Source organism: Xyrauchen texanus, chromosome 47 (assembly GCF_025860055.1).
Source record: "Xyrauchen texanus isolate HMW12.3.18 chromosome 47, RBS_HiC_50CHRs, whole genome shotgun sequence".
Lineage (NCBI taxonomy): Eukaryota > Metazoa > Chordata > Actinopteri > Cypriniformes > Catostomidae > Xyrauchen > Xyrauchen texanus.
In genome coordinates this window covers 16850792-16874532 of record NC_068322.1, presented here as the reverse complement: position 1 = coordinate 16874532, position 23741 = coordinate 16850792, and the positions used below count along the sequence as shown (strand labels likewise).

Sequence of the window (23741 nt, the reverse complement as noted above, 5' to 3'; positions counted from 1 at the left end):
ATAAATGTCCATTTTCAGAAAATAAGCATTAAAAAAAGTTAGTAGTTCCCTTTGTTATCTGAGACCTTTGTCTACAAATATATCCAACTGAATTTAAATTAGAATTAAAAATTAAAAACTAAAGATTTTAAACATGTTTTGTTTCTTATCTTAAGAATCAGTAACCACTGTAACCTCATCTACACTCTACACCACTGGCTGTGCATGTGTAGGTTCCTTAAAAAGTTCCTCTTTATCAGCATTTCTGGTTCAGATATGTTCAGATAAGAAAATGCACCAGCAAGAGTGACATTTCACAGTACTAATCGACTAATACAAGACTGCCAGAAAATTGAGTCGCACATTTTTAAAAGCATTTATTTAGGTTATCATATCAATATTAACAGAAATGACAAGCTTTAATCATTTCTTTAAAAAGAAAAGAGGCTCTTAAATGTTTCAACATGCATCCATTAATAAAATATTCAAACTCAAAAGATTAGTAAAAAAAAAGACAAACATATTTAAAAATGTGTTCCTACATCAAAAGAATAAACAAAGAAACTGTTTAAATAGCTTATTATCAGACAGTAGTTGGCCAGCACATGGCACAGAAGTCATAATAGATTTAATAATACAACGAATGCAGTAATATATTTATTTCTTTAATCAGACAGTCCAGGGAGATCTTAGAGCCCGAGACCATCTGTTATAAACTGCATGCCAAATCTATTTACTGTATGCTCTATGAACTGTACAAACCAGTGAACTTGTGAAACATGTATTTTTTATCATTTGTCAACTTTATTGACATTCAAAGTCTCATAATCAGAGCTTGGAGCAGAGAGCTGAAGAGACGCATAAGTGCCAGCCTCATTCTGTGCCTGAAAACAAAAACACGCTCATTATTAAAATGCCGCTTACAAAATGGTGCTTAGATATTTAATATGAAACTCACCTTTATCTTGGTGGACAATCTGGGAAAAAAGATATTACAGGATACCTTACTATAAGTTCAGTATATTATAATGTATCTCTACATAGAAATGGATTGCTGCAGTTGCAAATGACTTACTGTCTAATTTTGTAGAGGCCAAGTCCAACAGTCAGAGCATACAGGAGGAGAATCAGTGTTAAAAGGATCAGGAGTGGAACTGAAGCCTGTTGACATTCTTAAAGAGAGATCCACTAATCTGTGATGTGCCTGAACAATGTTTCATATATTTTTATACATACCCCAGTGCAGAGGTGGCCAACTCCGGTCCTGGAGTCCGGTCACTGTCCAGCAGAATGTAGCTCCAACCCTAATCATACACACCAGCCCATAATTGTTTTCAAGTTATCCTGGAGACCTTGATTAGTTTGAAGCATGTTAGATTAGGGTTGGAGCTAAAATCTTCAGGACACTCCAGACTGGCTCTCCAGGACTGGAGTTGGCCATCCCTGCCCTAGGGCCTAGGTGGTATATACAGATCTGGAAAAAATTAAGAGACCACTCCAAATATTCAGATTCTCTGGATTTAGTATTTATAGGTATGTGTTTTCAGACTTCAAATAATACAAATAAAACAAGTTCATATTCATTTATAAACACAATACTAATATTTTAACTTAGGAAGAGTTCAGAAATCAATATTTGGTGGAATAACCCTGATTTTCAACCACAGCTTTAATGCATCTTTGCACGCCTTCCACCAGTCTTTCATATTGCCGTCATGTGATTTTATGCCATTCCTGACTCAAATTCAAGCAGGAATTCAGAGACACTGGAATGACAACCATACATGTGTCACGAACCCCTTTCCTCTGCCCCATCTCCGCTTCCTCGAGCACGCACCCATACACTCCGCGAGTGTGCTCGCTTCCCGCTCCCTCGCTCCGCCCCCTTGAGCGCGTACGCTCTTTTTCCTCCCTCGAGCACTCACGCTCCTTTTGCTATTACGAGCTCTAGCTCGTAAACTCTCTCCCCCCTCTGACTCATGCTCGCTTCTCACGCGCACCAGCCTGAACATTATGACCACTTGCACTCACGCGCTTCCTATCCCCACACATTAGATTCACCTGCACTCGTCTCGTCACCTTCACTGTTCACACCTGCACCTTCCCCTATAAATACCCAGCACTTCCGTTTCACGGGTGTTGGTTATTGTATGTATTTAGTTCCCCGTATCTTTGCCCCGCTAGTCTCGCCTAGTTTTGACCTCCCCTCTGTTTGATTATCTCTTAGCTTCCCTATCCCTCTCGTTTCCCTGTCTTTGTTCCCGCTAGTCTCGTCTAGTTCATCGCCCTACTTGTTAACTGTTTTTCCCGCTATCGTTCACCTCCCTCATTAGATCTGCCCCCTTGTTCATCTCTTTGATTCCCCGGCTTTTGACCCTTACGCTTCCCACGACTACTCTTCATTGGATTTGCCCCCTTGTTTGTACGTTTGTCTGGACTGCTTTTTTATTTAATAAAGCGGTTTTCAACCAACATTGTGACTGTCTCATCTTGTGTGTGTGTGACCGGGTTACAACATGTAGAGATGCTGATTTAAGGAACATTTGAAGGGGTCTTTTTCTATCTTTCTAGAGCTGTATAAAGGGTTGGGAGGGGTACTTATAAAATTAATTCCACTACAGATTACAGAATACATGCTGTAAAATGTAATTTCTAACATATTCCATTAGATTACTCAAGGTCAGTTATGTATTCAAAATACTTTGGATTACTTCTTCAGCACTGGTTGATTTTTTTCACTTGTTTTGACTATAAAAACTGCCAGTACAGTAAGACAAAATACACATGTTAAAAATACATTCTCTGAAAAACCTAAATATCTTATGCAGTGTATCATGTGTTATAACAGATCAAATTGATCTTGTTTTAAGGATGTTTAGATATTTTTACACAAAAACAATACAAATTATTACCAAGAATATGATTTTTGCCCTAATATCAAAGGTCTTACTAGAAAAAAATTAATTATGATCCAACGTGAATTTTCTTGATAAACAAATATGATCATGTCTGGTAACATGTGCATGTAAAATGGCCAGAAATAGCATTTTATCTTCACATAAGCTGACAATTTACACAAGGTTTATTTCTATTTCTTGTTCTTCAAACTTACTTCTCTGTCTGCTCATATGAATGTAACACATCATAAGAAAGTGTTTCGCCGCTGTTCAAATGCACTTTGGATCACATCATTTATATGTATAAATGTTTTCCATCTGAAAAGACTAAATATTAAATGAAACAAATGACAATAAAATACAAAGTAATCTCTTCAGTAATCAAAATACTTTTTGAATGTAACTAATTATTTAAATTGTAACTGTAATGGAATAAAGTTACTTATATTTTATATACGTAATCCTGTTACATGCATTTCGTTACTCCCCAACCACCCTTGCGTGCGTATGCGCGCGTGTGTGAGTGTGTGTGATGCCGGCCCGTTGAATTATTGAAAAATAATGCAATCAACTGCCACAAGAGTAGGACCAAGTTTGAAGATTACTCATTCAAGGACGACACAGCCAAAATGATACCAAAGGTAAATACATTTGGATATTAAGAATACAATATAGAAGGCAACAAAAGGATTGCAACATGTAGAACCTGTGGTTCAAAACAGACGCTTTAATCAACAACGTCCAATATTGTGTTATATGAATGCGCTAAATAGAGACTTCTCTCTCAATAATAAACCGTGCACCTGTGCGAGTCTGTGAGACGCTTGTTAAAGTGACAGTAACATTTTTTTGCTTGTTAAAGGAATGTTCCAGGTTCAATACAAGTTAAACGCAGTTTGTGCCATAATATTGATTACCACCAAAAGTCATTTTGACTCATCCATCCTTTGCTTTAAAAAAAGCAAAACTCTACAGTAAGGCACTTACAATGAAAGTGAATAGGGGCCCATTTTTAAACATTAAAATACTTGGCTTCAAAAGTATAACCACAAGACATGAAAAGTGTGTTAACATGATTTTTGTGTGATAAAATCACTTGCTGTGCTTTTCTGTGTAAAGTTCAGCCAATTTTACAACTTCCATCATGGCGATGGACTGTAATGTCAACAAACATGAATGCAAAAATGACAATTTAAACAACTTTACAGCTCAAATAATACACAAGTTTTAACAGAAGAATTAATGTAAGTGCTTTAATAAAATTATAAGAATCACTTTTCTGTTTAATCACTTCAAAAATTGGCCCCATTCACTTCCATTGTAAGTGCCTCAATGTAACCTCGATTTTTTTTGCTTTTTTTTTTTTTTAAATAAAAGGAGGGACGAGTCAATACATTTTTGTGGTGACCAATTGACATTATGCCACAAATGCTGTCGACTGAGCTTAACTTCTATTGAACACAGAATATTCCTTTTCCTCATGCCCTTAGTGAAAATATACGATATATCTTGAATGATATCTAGGAAGTGATGAACATAGGCCTACTTTAAAAGCCTTCCTGATATAATTTTAATATAGTAATTAATACTCTGACACTAATTTGGGCTTAAAGCACTTATGACTTGAATCTTAAAGGAGACCTATTATGCCCCTTTTTACAAGATTTAACATAAGTCTCAGGTGTCCCCAGAATGTGTCTGTGAAGTTTCAGCTCAGAATACCCCACGGATCATTTATTATACCATGTTGTAAATGCCTCTTTTTCAGTGGAATCAAAAAAATGCTGTTTTCGTGTGTGTCTCTTTAAATGCAAATGAGCTGCTGCTCCCAGCCACTGACATAGCTCTGGTCTCCATGGATACGATCAGAGACAATTGTAACTATAGCTGCATTTGCTGTAAGATCAGCTAACAAGCACATTTGGAAAGGCGATGTGCAAACATTCACAAAATATAAAGTGCGACACTTACATCTTCAGGATATAAAGCTGGAACACGAACATGCTTGAGAATAAAAAAAAATGAAAATCCTGCTTTATATTGACATTCATTCACAAAGCGACAAATTATTCAAATTATTATTATTGTCAAATTATTTGTTCAAACATACACACATTTTTGTATGTTTTGCGGCACATTTCCTTCAAAAAACAGTTGAAATTGAACTAAATTTAGGATATTATAGACATGGTTTGTCATTCTTATCCGATGTACTTAAACGATGTCTTTGTTTTAATTGGTTATTTTGTTGTGGTAGCTTGTAGGGCTCTTTGAAATAACTGAAATAATTTGGAGAAGTGATATGGAACCATTATGCAGTCAAGACCTGGAACTACTTCATAGCTGTGCAATAACTGCACACCTTAGAACGTCCATCAACCAATCAGAATCAAGAATTCAACAGACCCGTTGTGTGTGTTTCTTATATGCACACACACACACACACACAAATAAAAAGACCCCTTCAAATGTTTCTTAAATCAGCATCTCTACATGTATGGTTGCCATTCCAGTGTCTGTTGAATTCCTGCTTGAATTTTTGAGTCAGGAATGGCATAAAATCACATGACAGCAATATGAAAGTCTGGTGGAAAGCGTGTAAAGACACATTAAAGCTGTGGTTCAGTCAATGCCTTTTGAATTTTGTCTTTGAATTTTGAATATCACAGAGCTAAACTCACCTGTTGACTCTTGAGCATAGAGAAGCCATTGGAACAGTTGTTTGTCATTGCCATGAGTGTTTGTGGTGACACACTGCACAGTGGATGTGTGTGTGAGTGAGTGATGTAGAGTGATGAAGCTCCTCAAAACTGTGCTGCTCAATCGCTCTTCACTGATGGACATGATTGTAGAGTTAGTGACAGGACGTCCAGACAGATGCCACTCCAGTTTAGGAGAGGGATTCCCATCAACCTCACACAAACACACGGTTACATCAGTTCTGTTACAGCTGGACGAGAGAGAGATTTTAGGGGCATCTGAATGTGAGGGAGAGAGAGAGAGAGAGAGAAATGGTATGTAAGAGAGAATGATAATATGAAATATCATAGTTAGAGCAGTTATGTTTTGAGGGAGAAAATAATTGATGCCACTGAAATTAGCTCCAAAATACATTTGAAACTGATAGAAAGACATCCCTACATGTAACATGTAATGTGAGGTTGCTGTGTGCTGTTTTGTTGTTGTCCTGTAGCTGGTAGGTGACAGTGCAGGTGAAAGTGACTGTGTGTTGAAGGGGAGTAGCAGTGAAGTTGAGATGAGAGATGAGTTTATTTTGATTCTGCTTCTCCTGTAGACTGAAGGGATGTCTGGAAGTGGAGCTCCATGTGAGAGTTGCTGGAGGAGAGGAACAGAGAGTCTCAGCAGAGCAGGACAGACACACAGAGCTCCCCTCCAACACCTCCTGCTGACTCTGCACCTCCTTCTCATCCACATACAACTTCACTGTGGGGTTATGAGGAGAGTCTGAAACATACAGAGATCAGTCATAAATGTTACATATATGACTGATGTATGCTTTTTTGTTACTTTTTCACATTTTAGAACAATAGTTATGCCATCAATTATGAAATAACACAAAGGGAATTTTGAAGTGAAACGTAACTTGTTTAAAAAAAAAAGAAAGAAAGTATTTTGCTTCTTCAAAGTTGCCATTCTTTGTCTATATCAAAGCTCTGAGTCTTCTCTCCATGAACTTCATGAGATGACAAATAGTATATTTTTTAAACAGTATTAAAGGAGTTCCTATATAAGTTATTTTTAAAGAAACTCTTGCATTGGCATCATTTTTATTCTACTAATTTCAAGTATTTAAGCATAAACCTTCAGATCAAAAGGTTTTTTAAGATCATGAGAAACATCCAACTTAGAGCTTGGTCAAATTCAACCAGTTATATAAATCACTACTTTAGATAATGATCATATACATAACAGGTGTTATTATACAGTACTAGTTTACAATTAGTCATTTACAATCATTTGATCTAATGAAGTCACTCACTGATAACATCTACTGAAACCGAGGTTTCTTTGTAGGTATATTTCAGTCCACCATTACCCTCAAGCCTGAAGAAATATTTGCCAATGTGACTTGAATCTACATTATAAAAGACAGTGGTGCAGTCCTTGGCTTTTAATTTTCCAGTTATAGTCGCTTTAATTGAGTGATTATTGCTGCTGGAGTTAAACACTACATGCTCTGTCAGACTAGTGTCATTTTTATGCCACACTCCTGTTGCAGTCTCAGAGAGGTCTTGGTCATATTTTTCTTCAATCTCAAATGCACACTTAATAATCACACTACATCCATTCAGAGCTTCAATCTTCTCTGGGAGACTGATGTTGAACCCCTTACACCAAACACCTAAAACACAAACATACAATGGAGTGAAGAATTCAATCACACCAACACATGTTTGCACTTTTTAACACACAAAATGCTACACAATAATGTTTGTTGTTACTTCCAAAAAACATTCAGTTGCACTTGTATCATTTTTAAGAAGGAAACATGAGCAGGAAATCAGCGACAGTGAAATCTACCTAACATAAAAATACCCAAGTACAATGTTATTTTCATTGTTTAAATTTAACATTTATAAAATATGTATTACAAATATTACTATTATTTAAGTAGCTTATCTGAAAATTCAACCATCATTTACTCATGCTCATGTTGTTCCAAAACCAACCTTGTCTCATAGAAAGAACATTACTATAACTAAATGTTTTCAAACTGAATTTCATATTTAGCTGCAGATTCCTGCTGAATTTAACACTAGAGGAGATACAACAACTTTGAATTGTTTTCACTTTCACACAAATCAACAATGGCTGATTATGACTTTATAAACACTTTTTCACTCTGTTTCTTACGCGGTATGATTGTTGGTAGTGTTGTGTGTAATGCATTTTCTAAGTAATTAATTACTGTTATTAAATTAAGGGATTACTCTTCATTTTTAAGTAATTTAATTACAGTTACTTCTGTAATCTAATTGTGTTAAATACTTTTATGTTATAACAATTGTATATAAAACAATAGTGAATTTAAAATCTAAATGTAACATCTAATGTTGAAATATATGTTTTCTAATTTAACGCTGGCCCCTTAAATTCTTTGGCCAGTTTGTGAATAATTTAGTTGATTTTATATGATTTATTGGAAGAATTAAAATAACAGTTTCATGTCTATCCTTGTATTTTTCATCTGGTCGAGGTTGATAATGGTTTTAGAAAGTAATTAGTAATAAGTAATGCAATGACTTTTCTGCCAGAGTAATTAGTACAATAATCTAATTACACTGTAAAGATGAATTAGTAGTTAGTAATTCATTATTTTTTAGAGTAATTTACCCAACACTGATTGTTGGACATTGGGCTGTGAAGTATGCGGTTCTAGCCAAGCCTGAGATGAAAGTGTGAAAGAAGCAACGCAAAATGATGTGGTTTCTTCAGAACATGCACTTTTCTTTTCACATTTGCTTTTTGAACACTATTGGTTCTAATGTTTACTGTAGGTGGTGGTTAAGGGTATGGATGTCTGTTTTGTTTACCTGTGATTTGCTTTAAGATCACTATTAGTTAGGTTCAGGTACAAGTTTTAGGTTTGGTATGTAAGTTTTACACATTAAAACCTCCATCTAATATTCACCTTAACAACCTTGTCTGATTACAACATAATTTCACTTGCTTTTGGCGCCCCCACTGGACATTTCACTGGGGAAACTTTAGCGAAACGTGTAATGACTCACATAATTTTGTTTTGCAAAAATGTTGCCGTTAATATTCATGAGATCAGGCTGTCCAAAACTGTATGACTTTCCTGTCGTGGAGCACTAAAGGAGATCACTATCAACTGCCATTAAGCAACCGGGATATTCTTCAAAATGTTTCTTTTTGTGTTCTGCAAGAGAAGTAGTCAAAAGGGTTTGGAACAATGTGAGAGTGAGTAACAGACATAACTTTCATTTAATGAACTACCCCTTTGTGTTCTTCCAAACAAACACAAGTACTGCACAAGTGTTAACTGCTGATCCTTTTATGATGATCCACATTGTGTGTAATCACATGACACTTATCTTGGGCACACTTTGATCTACAATATGTGGAGGTGAGCATTTATTTTTCTAAAACCTTGTCTTACTAAAGTCACAATATTACTTCTTACATTATTCGGTTTAATAACTACTCAACCAGATATGAAAAGTTCACGTTTGGCAATATTTCTGTATTGTTTTTGTGCTATTGGAGAAACAGCAACATTATTCACACTCTTTTTCACTCATTTTTAAAGTAGTTTTTCAGTTGTCATGTCACACTGAGCATGTCACACTTTTCTTGGTATAAAATTAAAAAAGAAAGTGATGAAAGGGAGGGGGGCAACTAACCTTGTAATATAATACTGAAAATAATGATTTTCATTGCTGTGTCCATCTCCTCATAAGAAGAAGTTTGATCCTTTCAAGGAACACATTTGTAAATATGCATAAATTGTGAAATTTAATTCATTAAAATATTAATGTATTTAGTCCCTCAAAGAAATGCAATTCATCCTATTAGAATTACATTTAACAAACAAATGTATAATAATGATGTCATAATAAGCAAAAGATCAACAGACAGATTAGCAACTGATCAAATTGAACTAAACATCTAAAGTATCATAAAAAGTAACAGATTTACAGAATTTATAAATATCATACCAGAAATGAGAAAAGGGGTCTATCCGGTTCAATATTTTTGTTGAAAGCAGATCGTTAAAATTTCATTTATATGATCTCAGTATCATCAGTGCTGATGATTTGAGACCAGAATCACAACTAGCTCAATATTGTGACATACGTCAGATGCACTTGTTATTTACATCACTTCCTGTATAAGCATGAACACACACGCAGAACAAAAGAAAAATATTTCTAATATAAAACTGAAATAAAGTGATTATTTTAGGCTGTGGATAATGTCAATTCAATAATTACTAATTATTCATAATCAATTATTAATATATTAGTTATAGAGTGTAATAAATTAATGAAATGTTAAAGACCTGAGTTGATGAGAACAACCAAGTGTCTTGGGCTAATATTGTTGCAGAAACTATGTTCTGTTTTGTGAACTTTGACAAATTTATGCCTTATTGTTGATACTTTTAAAAGTTAATATGGTAAATTGTCTGCACTTATATAGCACGTTTTTAACCTTATCAGTTTTCAAAGCGCTTTACACTGTAACTCATTCCTTATGCCCCTTATGAGGGTTTCAGTTCCTGCCTACTAGTCACACATTGAGAAGAGCTCATATAAACAATATTCATACTTGTTTCCTTCTGTTTAAAAAAGTATAAAAACCAAAAGCAACTGATACAATCTATTGGTGCAGAAAGACAATGCGTTTGGTATACAGTATAAACCATTTCTGGAATCATTGAGAAAAATCTTTAGAAAAGCGCACACACACACACACACACACACACACACACACACAAATGTTGTGTTTCCATGTTTTATGGGGACTTCCCATAGACATAATGGTTTTTATACTGTACAAACTTTATATTCTATCCCCTAAACCTAACCGTACCCCTAAACCTAAACCTCACAGAAAACTTTCTGCATTTTTACATTTTCAAAAAACATAATTTAGTATGATTTATAAGCTGTTTTCCTCATGGGGACCGACAAAATGTCCCCACAAGGTCAAAAATTTCGGGTTTTACTATCCTTATGGGGACATTTGGTACCCACAAAGTGATAAATACACGCTCACACACACACACACACACATATATATATTAGTTTGTTATTAAAGAGTCATTTACTCAGCCTTATGTTATTCCAAACTAATGGTCGACCGATATATCACAGAGACCAATAAATCGGCCGATATTCTCAATTTTTAATAACCAGCATCGTCCGATACATTTTCCTGTTAGGCCGGTTATTTTATTTACGTACGTACATCATGGTACGTTTTGTTGTTACGTGCCATTGTGTTACTACAATAATAGGCCGCTGTTTCTGGTGCATGTAGTGCGCGCTATTCAGGATCCACACATGCAGGTTCCATGGCTGGGGCTGGGGATACCAGATTGTGTCTTGCGTCTGAGAGAGGAGATCCCTCCTCAGTGGTATTTCCCAAGGTGAGCTCTGCAGCATCTCCATCATTTCCGGAAACCATGGCTGGTTGGCCATTTCGATGCAACTAATAGAACCGTTTCCTTGTCCTCTCGCACTTTGCATATGACAGAGTGGATCAGGCATACTGGAGGAAACGCATATTTACATTTCACCGGCCATTTGTGCCATTGCGTCACTTCCCAGCGGGGTTTGGACTTCGAATATCAGAGGGGACAGTGGGCATTCTCCACTGAGGCAAATAGATTGATTTCTGCTTTGCAGAATATTTCCCAAATCCTCAGTATAGTTTGAGGATGAAGTCTCCATTCACACGGTATCACCCCTTAGTGTGACAGTAGGCCCGCGCCATAATTCAGGCGGCCTGGGACATATGTCATTCTCAGGGAGAGATGATGCTCACTCCATAGGAGGAGGTGACGCGTCATTCTCGAAAGTGGCGGTGAATAAATTCCACCTTGCCTGTTTATAAATGCCACAACTGTCATGTTGACTGAGCAAACCAGGACATGACACCTCACTATTTTGACATTAAAGCCTTTAAAGCTAGAATTACAGCCGATAGCTCTAAGCAGATGGTCTGCTACACCCTCCTCGCACCTGTCCAGGTGCCAAAAATTGGGCGTCCATAGCACACCACCCCCAACCTGTGTTGGAAGCATCCATGTCACCACTTTCTGCCTGATAAATTGGGACTTCAAGTACTAGAGGGGACAGTGGGTATTCTCCACTGAGGCAAATGGATTGATTTCTGTTTGCCAGATATTTCCCAAATTCTCAATAAATTTGGAGAGTGATGTCTCCTGAATTCCACCTTGGCGGTTTATATATGCCACAACTGTCATGTTGTCTGAACGAACCAGGACATGACAGTTTGATATTTCTGACTGAAAAGACTTTAAGGCTAGATATACAGTCTATGGCTTTAGGCACTGTGTGACACTTGCCCCAGCATGACACCTCCCTGGTAAAATGCAGGAGCTCTCTGTGATGCTAAAGCAGCTATACTGCAGCGGGATATATTGATGCACATGCGTCCTTGGCGCCAAGCACGTTGTGGCTCACTGCGCATCAGCCAGCACTGAAGAAGTCTCATGTGTAAGAGACCTAATGGAATGACGGCCGATGCCGCCGGCATAAATTCCAATACTTTCTGAAACAAGTTTCAGTGGAAATGTTCTCCCCAGTTTGAACTGAGATGGACACTGTAGAATTGCTGAAGCAGTAAGTCTGTGCTGGCATAACAAAGCCTCTGATTGCGCCAGTAACAGCCAAATGGCGAGGTAGTTCAAGATGCACATGCCGCTCTGTCTCAGAGTAATTGTTAATATAATTAACAATAATTACTAGGTACTAAACCTAACCCTCAACCCATATTAAGTACATGTAGTTACCTAATATTTCTCTGTACTTTCTTGGCTATGTGCACTGTCAAAACTTGTGTACCATTTGAGCTTCAATTGACATTTTTACAGTTGTTATAGGGTTTGTTGACATCACATCATCATGGCAACGAAGTCCTAAAATTGGATATACATTTTCTCAGAAACAGTAAGTGATTTTATCTCACTAAAATCATGTTAGCATAAATAAATATTCAGTATAGTCAACTCGACAGAATTTTCAGAAGTGTGAAAACAGAAAAAAAGTGTTGAATATATTTTATCATGTAGCTCCTTTACTGGACACCATTAATACAAAGACTTTTACAATCTGTTGTTGGATGGATCAAATAAAAATAGCATGCTTGTTAGTGCGTCTGACTGAGTTCACACAAATGACAGTAAGATAAGTAATGAAGTGAATAAATGTCCATTTTCAGAAAATAAGCATTAAAAAAAGTTAGTAGTTCCCTTTGTTATCTGAGACCTTTGTCTACAAATATATCCAACTGAATTTAAATTAGAATTAAAAATTAAAAACTAAAGATTTTAAACATGTTTTGTTTCTTATCTTAAGAATCAGTAACCACTGTAACCTCATCTACACTCTACACCACTGGCTGTGCATGTGTAGGTTCCTTAAAAAGTGCCTCTTTATCAGCATTTCTGGATCAGATATGTTCAGATAAGAAAATGCACCAGCAAGAGTGACATTTCACAGTACTAATCGACTAATACAAGACTGCCAGAAAATTGAGTCTCACATTTTTAAAAGCATTTATTTAGGTTATCATATCAATATTAACAGAAATGACAAGCTTTAATCATTTCTTTAAAAAGAAAAGAGGCTCTTAAATGTTTCAACATGCATCCATTAATAAAATATTCAAAATCAAAAGATTAGTAAAAAAAAAGACAAACATATTTAAAAATGTGTTCCTACATCAAAAGAATAAACAAAGAAACTGTTTAAATAGCTTATTATCAGACAGGCCAGCACATGGCACAGAAGTCATAATAGATTTAATAATACAATGAATGCAGTAATATATTTATTTCTTTAATCAGACAGTCCAGGGAGATCTTAGAGCCCGAGACCATCCGTTATAAACTGCATGCCAAATCTATTTACTGTATGCTCTATGAACTGTACAAACCAGTGAACTTGTGAAACATGTATTTTTTATCATTTGTCAACTTTATTGACATTCAAAGTCTCATAATCAGAGCTTGGAGCAGAGAGCTGAAGAGACGCATAAGTGCCAGCCTCATTCTGTGCCTGAAAACAAAAACACTGTCATTATTAAAATGCCGCTTACAAAATGGTGCTTAGATATTTAATATGAAACTCACCTTTATCTTGGTGGACAATCTGGGAAAAAAGATATTACAGGATACCTTACTATAAGTTCAGTATATTATAATGTATCTCTACATAGAAATGGATTGCTGCAGTTGCAAATGACTTACTGTCTAATTTTGTAGAGGCCAAGTCCAACAGTCAGAGCATACAGGAGGAGAATCAGTGTTAAAAGGATCAGGAGTGGAACTGAAGCCTGTTGACATTCTTAAAGAGAGATCCACTAATCTGTGATGTGCCTGAACAATGTTTCATATATTTTTATACATACCCTAGTGCAGAGGTGGCCAACTCCGGTCCTGGAGTCCGGTCACTGTCCAGCAGAATGTAGCTCCAACCCTAATCATACACACCAGCCCATAATTGTTTTCAAGTTATCCTGGAGACCTTGATTAGTTTGAAGCATGTTAGATTAGGGTTGGAGCTAAAATCTTCAGGACACTCCAGACTGGCTCTCCAGGACTGGAGTTGGCCATCCCTGCTCTAAGGCCTAGGTGGTATATACAGATCTGGAAAAAATTAAGAGACCACTCCAAATGTTCAGATTCTCTGGATTTAGTATTTATAGGTATGTGTTTTCAGGCTTCAAATAATACAAATAAAACAAGTTCATTTTCATTTATAAACAACACAATACTAATATTTTAACTTAGGAAGAGTTCAGAAATCAATATTTGGTGGAATAACCCTGATTTTCAACCACAGCTTTAATGCATCTTTGCACGCTTTCCACCAGTCTTTCATATTGCTGTCATGTGATTTTATGCCATTCCTGACTCAAAAATTCAAGCAGGAATTCAGAGACACTGGAATGGCAACCATACATGTAGAGATGCTGATTTAAGGAACATTTGAAGGGGTCTTTTTATTTCTTTCTAGAGCTGTATAAAGGGTTGGGAGGGGTACTTATAAAATTAATTCCACTACAGATTACAGAATACATGCTGTAAAATGTAATTTGTAACATATTCCATTAGATTACTCAAGGTCAGTTATGTATTCAAAATACTTTGGATTACTTCTTCAGCAATGGTTGATTTTTTTCACTTGTTTTGACTATAAAAACTCTGCCAATACAGTAAGACAAAATACACATGTTAAAAATACATTCTCTGAAAAACCTAAATATCTTATGCAGTGTATCATATGTTATAACAGATCAAACTGATCTTGTTTTAAGGATTTTTAGATATTTTTACAGAAAAACAATACAAATTATTACCAAGAATATGATTTTTGCCCTAATATCAAAGGTCTTACTAGAAAAAAATTAATTATGATCCAACGTGAATTTTCTTGATAAACAAATATGATCATGCCTGGTAACATGTGCATGTTAAATGGCCAGAAATAGCATTTTATCTTAGCGTAAAACTGATAATTTACACAAGGTTTATTTCTATTTCTTGTTCTTCAAACTTACTTCTTTGTCTGCTCGTATGAATGTAACACATCATAAGAAAGTGTTTCACCGCTGTTCAAATGCACTTTGGATCGCATCATGTATATGTATAAATGTTTTTCATCTGAAAGGACTAAATATTAAATGAAACAAATGACAATAAAATGCAAAGTATTCTCTTCAGTAATCAAAATACTTGTTGAATGTAACTGTATTCTAAATACCAATGATTTAAATTGTAACTGTAATGTAATAAAGTTACTTATATTTTAAATACGTAACCCTGTTACATGCATTTCGAACCGCGTGCACGCGTCCATGCGTGTGTGTGTGTGTGTGAGTGTGTGTGATGCCGGCCCGTTGAATTATTGAAAAATAATGCAATCAACTGCCACAAGAGTAGGACCAAGTTTGAAGATTACTCATTCCAGGACGACACAGCCAAAATGATACCAAAGGTAAATACATTTGGATATTAAGAATACAATATAGAAGGCAACAAAAGGATTGCAACATGTAGAACCTGTGGTTCAAAACAGATGCTTTAAATCAACAACGTCCAATATTGTGTTATATGAATGCGCTAAATAGAGACTTCTCTCTCAATAATAAACCGTGCACCTGTGCGAGCCTGTGAGACGCTTGTTAAAGTGAAAGTAACATGTTTGTGCTTGTTAAAGGAATGTTCCAGGTTCAATACAAGTTAAACGCAGTTTGTGCCATAATATTGATTACCACCAAAAGTCATTTTGACTCATCCATCCTTTTCTTTAAAAAAAAGCAAAACTCTACAGTAAGGCACTTACAATGAAAGTGAATAGGGGCCCATTTTTGAACGTTAAAATATTTTGCTTCAAAAGTATAACCACAAGACATGAAAAATGTGTTAACATGATTTTTGTGTGATAAAATCACTTGCTGTGCTCGATTTGTTTTGCTTCTTTTTTTTTAAATAAAAGGAGGGACGAGTTAATACATTTTTGTGGTGACCAATTGACATTATGCCACAAATGCTGTCGACTGAGCTTAACCTCTATTGAACACAGAATATTCCTTTTCCTTAGTGCCCTTAGTGAAAATATACGATATATCTTGATTGATATCTAGGAAGTGATGAACATACTTTAAAAGCCTCCCTGATATAAATTTAAGTTTCAGCTCAAAATACCCCACGGATCATTTATTATACCATGTTGTAAATGCCTCTTTTTCAGTGGAATCAAAAAATGCTGTTTTCGTGTGTGTCTCTTTAAATGCAAATGAGCTGCTGCTCCCAGCCACTGACATAGCTCTGGTCTCCATGGATACGATCAGAGACAATTGTAACTATAGCTGCATTTGCTGTAAGATCAGCTAACAAGCACATTCAGAAAGGCAATGTGCAAACATTCACAAAATATAAAGTGCGACACTTACATCTTCAGGATATAAAGCTGGAACACGAACATGCTTGAGAATAAAAAAAAATGTAAATCTTGCTTTATATTGACACTCATTCACAAAGCAGTCCGGTGTAAAATTATTTGCTCAAACATACACACATTTTTTTATGTTTTGGGGCACATTTCCTTCATAAACAAAACTTGTCCACTGTGTCTTCAGTGGCTCTGATGCCGGGAGTACATAAAGACTCTTATGTTCACTTTTACAGCCAACAACAGAACACTTATGACGCTTATGAAGCTGAGACATTCTTCTTCTCACTGTATCTACTCAAGTGCTGAAAACAATGGCAGACTGTATGTAGATTACTCAGGGGAGGATCTATGATAAAAGGGTGGAGTCCGTCACCAGTCGTTGTCGTGGCCTGCTCTAACGTGACGACACTTAACATTGTTCATTTTGACACACTGTTTTTGATTAATAGAAATATAAGAATGAGGAATAGGAGGATTTTTAACATTGTAGGGTGGTTGTGTACACACACTGCTGACTCACATTTATGTTAAAACACCATGTAAAGTGAATTTTGCATAATAGGTCCCCTTTAAAGTTGAGGACATGACTTGGACTTGCCTGTTTTGACTTGGGACTTGACTTGGGACTTGAATGCAAAGACTTGAGACTTACTTGTGACTTGTAAAACTATGACTTGATTCCACCTCTGCTTACTGGAGGTGTGCGTGCGCAAGAAACAGAGAGAGATTGCATTTGGTATTACCTGTATTTAAAGTGGCTCTCTACAGGAATATTCTCAGCAGCAGTGAGTGTCACCTTTCTTTTACAGCTTTTCAATTGCTAAACATCTGTTTACAATCCCAATGAGTCACAAATGTGTGCTGACTTTGCTCCCATGAGAGTTTGTGTGAGAGGGAAAGAGAGGGGGAGTGGTAGCGTTTCCACTATAGCTATGTGAGGCTGATTACATAAAGTTTCACATATAAAAATGTTATTTCGGATAATAGAAACTGTTGTATCAATCAAGTTGTGGGGGTGTGGCTCTATATATTGGTCACAACATGAGTCTCAATGTGTGTTTGCATGCACGTGCATATGTATGTGTGTAAGTGTGTGGAAGTTCGGGGGAGACAAGGGAGCACGAGGGTCCTTTTCAACCGAAATTGAACAAAATTTAGGACATTATAGACATGGTTTGTCATTCTTATCTGATGTACTTAAACAATGTCTTTGTTTTAATTGGTTATTTTGTTGTGGTAGCTTGTAGGGCTCTTTGAAATAACTGAAATAATTTGGAGAAGTGATATGGAACCATTATGCAGTCAAGACCTGGAACTACTTCATAGCTGTGCAATAACTGCACACCTTAGAACGTCCATCAACCAATCAGAATCAAGAATTCAACAGACCCATGGTGTGTGTATATGTATGTGTATATATATGCACACACACACACACACACACACACACACACACACACACACACATGTTGTGTTTCCATGTTTTATGGGGACTTTCCATAGACATAATGGTTTTTATACTGTACAAACTTTATATTCTATCCCCTAAACCTAACCCTACCCCTAAACCTAACCCTCACAGAAAACTTTCTGCATTTTTACATTTTCAAAAAACATAATTTAGTATGATTTATAAGCTGTTTTCCTCATGGGGACCGACAAAATGTCCCCACAAGGTCAAAAATTTCGGGTTTTACTATCCTTATGGGGACATTTGGTCCCCACAAAGTGATAAATACACGCTCACACACACACACACACACACACACAGCTCTGGAAAAAAATAAGAGACTCCTTCAAATGTTTCTTAAATCAGCATCTCTACATGTATGGTTGCCATTCCAGTGTCTGTTGAATTCCTGCTTGAATTTTTGAGTCAGGAATGGCATAAAATCACATGACAGCAATATGAAAGACTGGTGGAAAGCGTGTAAAGACGCATTAAAGCAGTGGTGGCTCAGTGGTTAAGGCTCTGGGTTACTGACCAGAAGGTCAGGGGTTCAAGCCCAAACACCACCAAGACACCACTGTTGGGCCCTTGAGCAAGGCCCTTGAACCTATCTGCTCCAGGGGTGCCATATCATGGCTGACCCTGCACTCTGACCCCAGCTTAGCTGGGATATGTGAAAAATAAATAATTTCACCCTGTATATGCAGAAATTTATGTATAATGTGTGACAATTGATCAATTTATTTATTATTTTATTATTAAAGCTGTGGTTGAAAATCAGGGTTATTCCACCAAATATTGATTTCTGAACTCTTCCTAAGTTAAAATATTAGTATTGTGTTTTTATAAATGAATATGAACTTGTTTTATTTGTATTATTTGAAGTCTGAGAACACACTTTTGGAATGGTCTCTTAATTTTTTCTAGAGCTGTGTGTGTGTGTGTATATATATATATATATATATAATTTGAATATAGGTTGGCAGAGAACTTACCTGTTGACTCCTGGGTGAAGATAAGACGTTGTGTGTCATTGCCATGAGTGTTTGTGGTGACACACTGCACAGTGGATGTGTTTGTGAGTGAGTGATGAAGAGTGATGAAGCACAGGACGTCCAGACAGATGCCACTCCAGTTTAGGAGAGGGATTCCCATCAACCTCACACAAACACACGGTTACATCAGTTCTGTTACAGCTGGACGAGAGAGAGATTTTAGGAGCATCTGAAAAAGAGAGAAATTATAAGGAACTAAAGGGAGACTGAATGATATGATGATACAATTTGAGAATTCAAAATTGGGTGTTATATGGAGGGGGAAATAATTGATACAAAAAACATCAGGTATAATAAACTGATTTAAAGTCACTGATCTGCCCTCCAACACAGGGTCAGAGGGAAACACAGACACTGATGTGTTTTTTGGGGAGTCTTAGGGATAAAACAAAAAGTAGGCCATTACAATCATACATGAACAAGTCAAAACTGTTTTGAAGTGTCTTCTGTTCTTACACTGAACATGTAGCAGGAGGGACTCCTGTGGCTGTGTGTTGAAGGGGAGTAGCAGTGAAGTTGAGATGAGAGATGAGTTTATTTTGATTCTGCTTCTCCTGTAGACTCATTTGTACGTTTTATACAGAAAATATTTGTGCAAATATATTTTGATCGGCCATCATCAGTAAAATCTTTCCTATAAGGTTTAATAAGATAAAGTATGTTATATGTGTAAAACATCAAGTAAAATATTTCTAAGATTACGTAAAATGACAATGATGTGATGACTTTTCTATGCATTCTTTCAGCATGTTAAATATTTGAGTTAATCAGGACAGAAGTCACTCACCAATGACATTTATAGTGACATCGGGTTTATGATAGGTATATTTCAGTCCACCATTACCCTCAATCCTGAAGTAATATTTTCCATCGTGATTTGAACTAACATCATAAAAGATAGTGGTGCAGTTCTTCTCTTCTATTTTTCCAGTTAGTTTCCCTCTGAAGTGTTTTTCACTGGGATTTCTGGAGTTAAACACTGGATTTTTAGAATTATCTTTAAACCATATTCCTGCAGCACTCTCAGTAAGATTTTGGTGAAATCTTTCTTCAATCTCAAATGCACACTCTATGAGCACACAGGATCCACTCAGAGCTTCAATCTTCTCTGGCAGACTGATGTTGAACTTTCCACACCAAACACCTTAAACACACACAGCACAAACATGTGAAGAATAATTTAAAACTAATAATATAAAATTGTTTGCTTGACATTTCACAATTGCTTGACTCCTCTTGCCTCCAGAATAACTGTTTTACATGCACAGATATATGCGAAAATTCTTTTTCAGCAGATATTAATGCCAGAAACATCAGAAGAAGCCAGTTAACAACATATTCCACAGTTAATGTTGCATACTGTATACAGCATCATCTGATAAGAAAAAAGAATAAAATAATAATTAAATTAAATAATGATAGCACAATAATTTTCTTTCAGTTGCTTCCAGTAGGGGTCGCTACAGCCGGCCATCAATATTAATAATAACAACAATAATAAAACAACAATAACATAATAATAATAATAATAATAATAACAATAATGCTTTTATTTTAAATAAGCATACATCATGCATATTTTATTTATAGAAACTATAAATGTAATAGTTACATTTAGTTTTGGACACACTTACGGTTTAAGCCATGTCCACATCTGGTTCTATCTGAATTCAGATACAAGTAATTTTGCATTACAAACAGATACAGATAATGGTTTCACCGCACACCCCTAAAATGGGTTTATGTGTTTGACATCTAAAAAGTAGAAACATGATAGAAAGCCATGTATTAGTTATAAAACAGAAGAAGAACTCTTGTGTGCGTTGGAGGCCTGTATCAATGCGTCTGAAACTGAATACTGTGACAGTATGTACTGTATGTGATTAAGGGCACACTTCACAGATGGTAAAACATAACCCATTTGGGTATTGTCCCATGACCCAAATATTTATGACTTAATATTAACCACTACAGAATAATTAATAATCGCTCTGGTGCATCACTTAATGCATCTGATAAAAAAATAACAATAATTGTGGTAATATTATTTCAATTATAATTCAAGATAACATGTAATATATGTAACTGTGATGTAAAGCGTAATCCGGTGGAATAAAAGCATGTTGCTCTGATTTATTCCTAACATGAGAGATGTGCCAGATTTGTTCGCCTGTCTCGTATATATTTAATATGCAACGCATTACATCCAATCTGATCTAATAAATGATGTGTCTAAATAATCTTTGCATGAACTGCTGGAGCATCTCGGTCAGCCCGTGCTTTGCTGCATCCCCAGCATCCTTCATGCGTGGGCAACAATCACCAACACTTTATCAACATTCAGAGCGCAATTTTGCAACAATTTCAGCCGGTGAAAGAGCCAGTGCCAAGACACCACAGTCCCCTTCCTATTTGACACTTTAATAAGTCTCTTACTCTTTGCTTTCATTTTAGTGCTTGATAAAGGCTCGTGCCAATGATGAGCATCGCTGATTCGGCAACAGTTGAAACAATAAATTAACATTAAAATATTTCATCCATTCATTTAAAAAAAATATTGTGTGTGTGTGTGTGTGTGTGTGTGTGTGTGTGTGTGTGTGTGTGAGCGTGTATTTATCACTTTGTGGGGACCAAATGTCCCCATAAGGATAGTAAAACCCGAAATTTTTGACCTTGTGGGGACATTTTGTCAGTCCCCATGAGGAAAACAGCTTATAAATCATACTAAATTATGTTTCATGAAAATCTAAAAATGCAGAAAGTTTTCTGTGATGGTTAGGTTTAGGGATAGGGTTAGGGTCATGGGATAGAATATATAGTTTGTACAGTATAAAAACCATTATGTCTATGGAAAGTCCCCATAAAACATGGAAACACAACATGTGTGTGTGTGTGTGTGTGTGTGTGTGTGTGTGTGTGTGTGTGTGTGTGTGTGTGTGTGTGTGTGTGTGTGTGTGTGTGTGTGTGAGCGTGTATTTATCACTTTGTGGGTACCAAATGTCCCCATAAGGATAGTAAAACCCGAAATGTTTGACCTTGTGGGGACATTTTGTCGGTCCCCATGAGGAAAACAGCTTATAAATCATACTAAATTATGTTTTTTGAAAATGTAAAAATGCAGAAAGTTTTCTGTGAGGGTTAGGTTTAGGGGTAGGGTTAGGTTTAGGGGATAGACTATAAAGTTTGTACAGTATAAAAACCATTATGTCTATGGAAAGTCCCCATAAAACATGGAAACACAACATGTGTGTGTGTGTGTGTGTGTGTGTGTGTGTGTGTGTGTGTGTTATTGTGTGTGTATAGATAAGTTGCAGCATTTCGTACCTTTCCCGATGTTTTCAATCTGTCTGCAAGTCGGAGCGTCCCGTTAATTCGGCACCTTTCAGACAGAATCAGCCAATTCCACAAATCTTTCTTACCTGTCAGCAGCTCTATACAACGGAGGATGAATTTAAAGCGAAGATGCTTTAAAGGGAGTCTTGGCACGGATGGGCAGAAACTGTCTACAGAAGTTGTTAGTCCGTATTGAGATGATAGAGCGGATGTCACAGCGGACCTGTCAGCGCGAGCCAAACCTAGACGACAAAAAGACGCGCCTGTCTGTCGGCTGTCATCACTCTCATAACCACAGTGCGGCGCTGTTGTCTTCATAACGATATTTCCCACAAAGCCTACAAAGCTTATTACCGTTGTCTGCTAATAATATACGGAATACAATATTTACATGCAAAAAATAAAATTAAAATAATAAAATATATTTTGTTTTAATCTGCGTGTTTCCTCACAATCTCTTTGGTTTTCACGCAGGAATGAAAACACTATCTCAAAACAAACATTTAAATGCAAATATAGCGATAAACAGGGGAAAAGGATTAGATATTAAATTCAAATAAAGATGAAAAAAGTAATAAAATACAATATGACTCACATATCTTTAGTTTCTCTACAATAGATAGTGATTGGTTATTTTGATGCAGGTTGACTTATTGGGATGAGAAGGACATGTTTGAGGTGCCAAACCTTCTCCTGGGAATGTTTTCGCCTGAAGTTATTACCAACTCCAATGTAAACTCCCAAGGTTCATTCTGAATTTGGTTTTATGTTCCTTGGGCATGGAATGAATTGCAAAATGTGATTCATTAAAATATACTTCCCACTTTGAGCACTTTTAAAGATCTTTTACAAACTGTTTTAAAGAAAACTTGTAATTGTTTTTATTGATCTGATTGTATATATTGACTATATATATTTTATTTTTTTCTGTTTTCTTTGTATATTTGCAGTATTTATCTTTATTGTGAAACGTATATGTGCTGCCGTCTTGACCAGGACTCCCTGGAAGAAGAGATTTTATTATCTCAATGGGACTTTCCTGGTTAAATAAAAGATAAAATAATAATAAAAACTCAGCAATAAAGAGAAACGTCCTCTCACTTTCAACTGCTTTTATTTTCAGCAAAATTAACATGTGTAAATATTTGTATGAACATAAAAAGATTTGACAACTAAGACATAAACTGAACAAGTTTCACAAACATGTGACAAGCAGAAATGGAATAATGTGTCCATAATGTGTGGAAAACTGTGTTTAAACCCTTTACAAGTTATTTGGATTTTTACAAAATGATCTTTCAAATACAGTGTCCTGAAAAAGGGACGTTTC

At 36.1% G+C, this 23741-nt stretch overlaps 1 protein-coding gene and 1 long non-coding RNA gene across 2 annotated transcripts; both read right to left on the bottom strand.

The window, feature by feature from the left end:
• Nucleotides 1-707: 707 nt before the first annotated feature.
• LOC127638873 (sialic acid-binding Ig-like lectin 14) lies at nt 708-22729 on the bottom strand. The gene is made up of 7 exons (XM_052120598.1): nt 22498-22729; nt 19866-20222; nt 6018-6341; nt 5558-5854; nt 1055-1151; nt 938-956; nt 708-863 (listed from the first exon to the last, which is right to left on the bottom strand). The coding sequence occupies exons 1-7, from the start codon at nt 22727-22729 to the stop codon at nt 771-773; spliced, it is 1419 nt and encodes a 472-aa protein (XP_051976558.1). The 3' UTR covers nt 708-770.
• Nucleotides 13650-19102, bottom strand: LOC127638778 (uncharacterized). The gene is made up of 4 exons (XR_007969900.1): nt 19019-19102; nt 13864-13960; nt 13747-13765; nt 13650-13672 (listed from the first exon to the last, which is right to left on the bottom strand). It is a non-coding gene; the product is annotated as an uncharacterized LOC127638778 (long non-coding RNA).
• Nucleotides 22730-23741: the final 1012 nt, after the last annotated feature.